This window comes from Penaeus monodon, chromosome 32 (genome assembly GCF_015228065.2).
Source record: "Penaeus monodon isolate SGIC_2016 chromosome 32, NSTDA_Pmon_1, whole genome shotgun sequence".
NCBI classification, from domain to species: domain Eukaryota; kingdom Metazoa; phylum Arthropoda; class Malacostraca; order Decapoda; family Penaeidae; genus Penaeus; species Penaeus monodon.
Genome location: NC_051417.1, coordinates 31,267,738 through 31,268,248, shown reverse-complemented (window position 1 = coordinate 31,268,248; position 511 = coordinate 31,267,738). Strand labels below are relative to the sequence as shown.

The window sequence follows — 511 nt, the reverse complement described above, 5'->3', positions numbered from 1 at the left end:
CATCCCTGCCCCTGAAGATAGAAAGTGTGGCGTCAATGCAGGTACTGTGGCTCTCTCTGTAGGTGTATTTAAGCAAGCACTGAGGCGTTTGAGGCATCAGTTATCCTGTGAACACCATCGTATTAAGACCTATTCTGCTGCTTGTCCTACTCCGCATCTTAAGTGTTTGCGCTACAAAATGGTCGCTCATGGTACGGCCAATGCTTCGCTTGTACAGTATATGCAAATACGCGCTTGGGTGTTTGTGTGAAAATACAAACGTCGATTTAACACTGTACTTGTAATATGTGAATGCTAAGTTTGCTTACGTATTTGGGTATTAGAAACTGAAAGAGCCAGTGAAATTTGTGCCATCCTGTGTTAGAAAGATAGTAGCATGTTTCAGTTTAAGACGATGAACCTCGTCTATAAAATGAATGATATTTTACAAACCGTTTTTGTCTCAGGTGTTTAAAGGAATTTCATTTCACTGGGTTCATCTATATTTCCAATCTATCTTTTTTTATCCATA

At 39.7% G+C, this 511-nt stretch overlaps 1 protein-coding gene across 1 annotated transcript in view; it reads left to right on the top strand.

Annotated features, from left to right (window-relative positions):
• The first annotated feature begins 112 nt into the window (after positions 1-112).
• The window catches only part of LOC119593807, a 1,172-nt gene continuing 773 nt past the window's right edge, over positions 113-511 (top strand). The window contains exon 1 of the mRNA XM_037942835.1: positions 113-191. Within this exon, the coding sequence (XP_037798763.1) occupies positions 179-191 (13 nt within the window). The 5' untranslated portion in view covers positions 113-178. The remainder of the gene's footprint in view (positions 192-511) is intronic.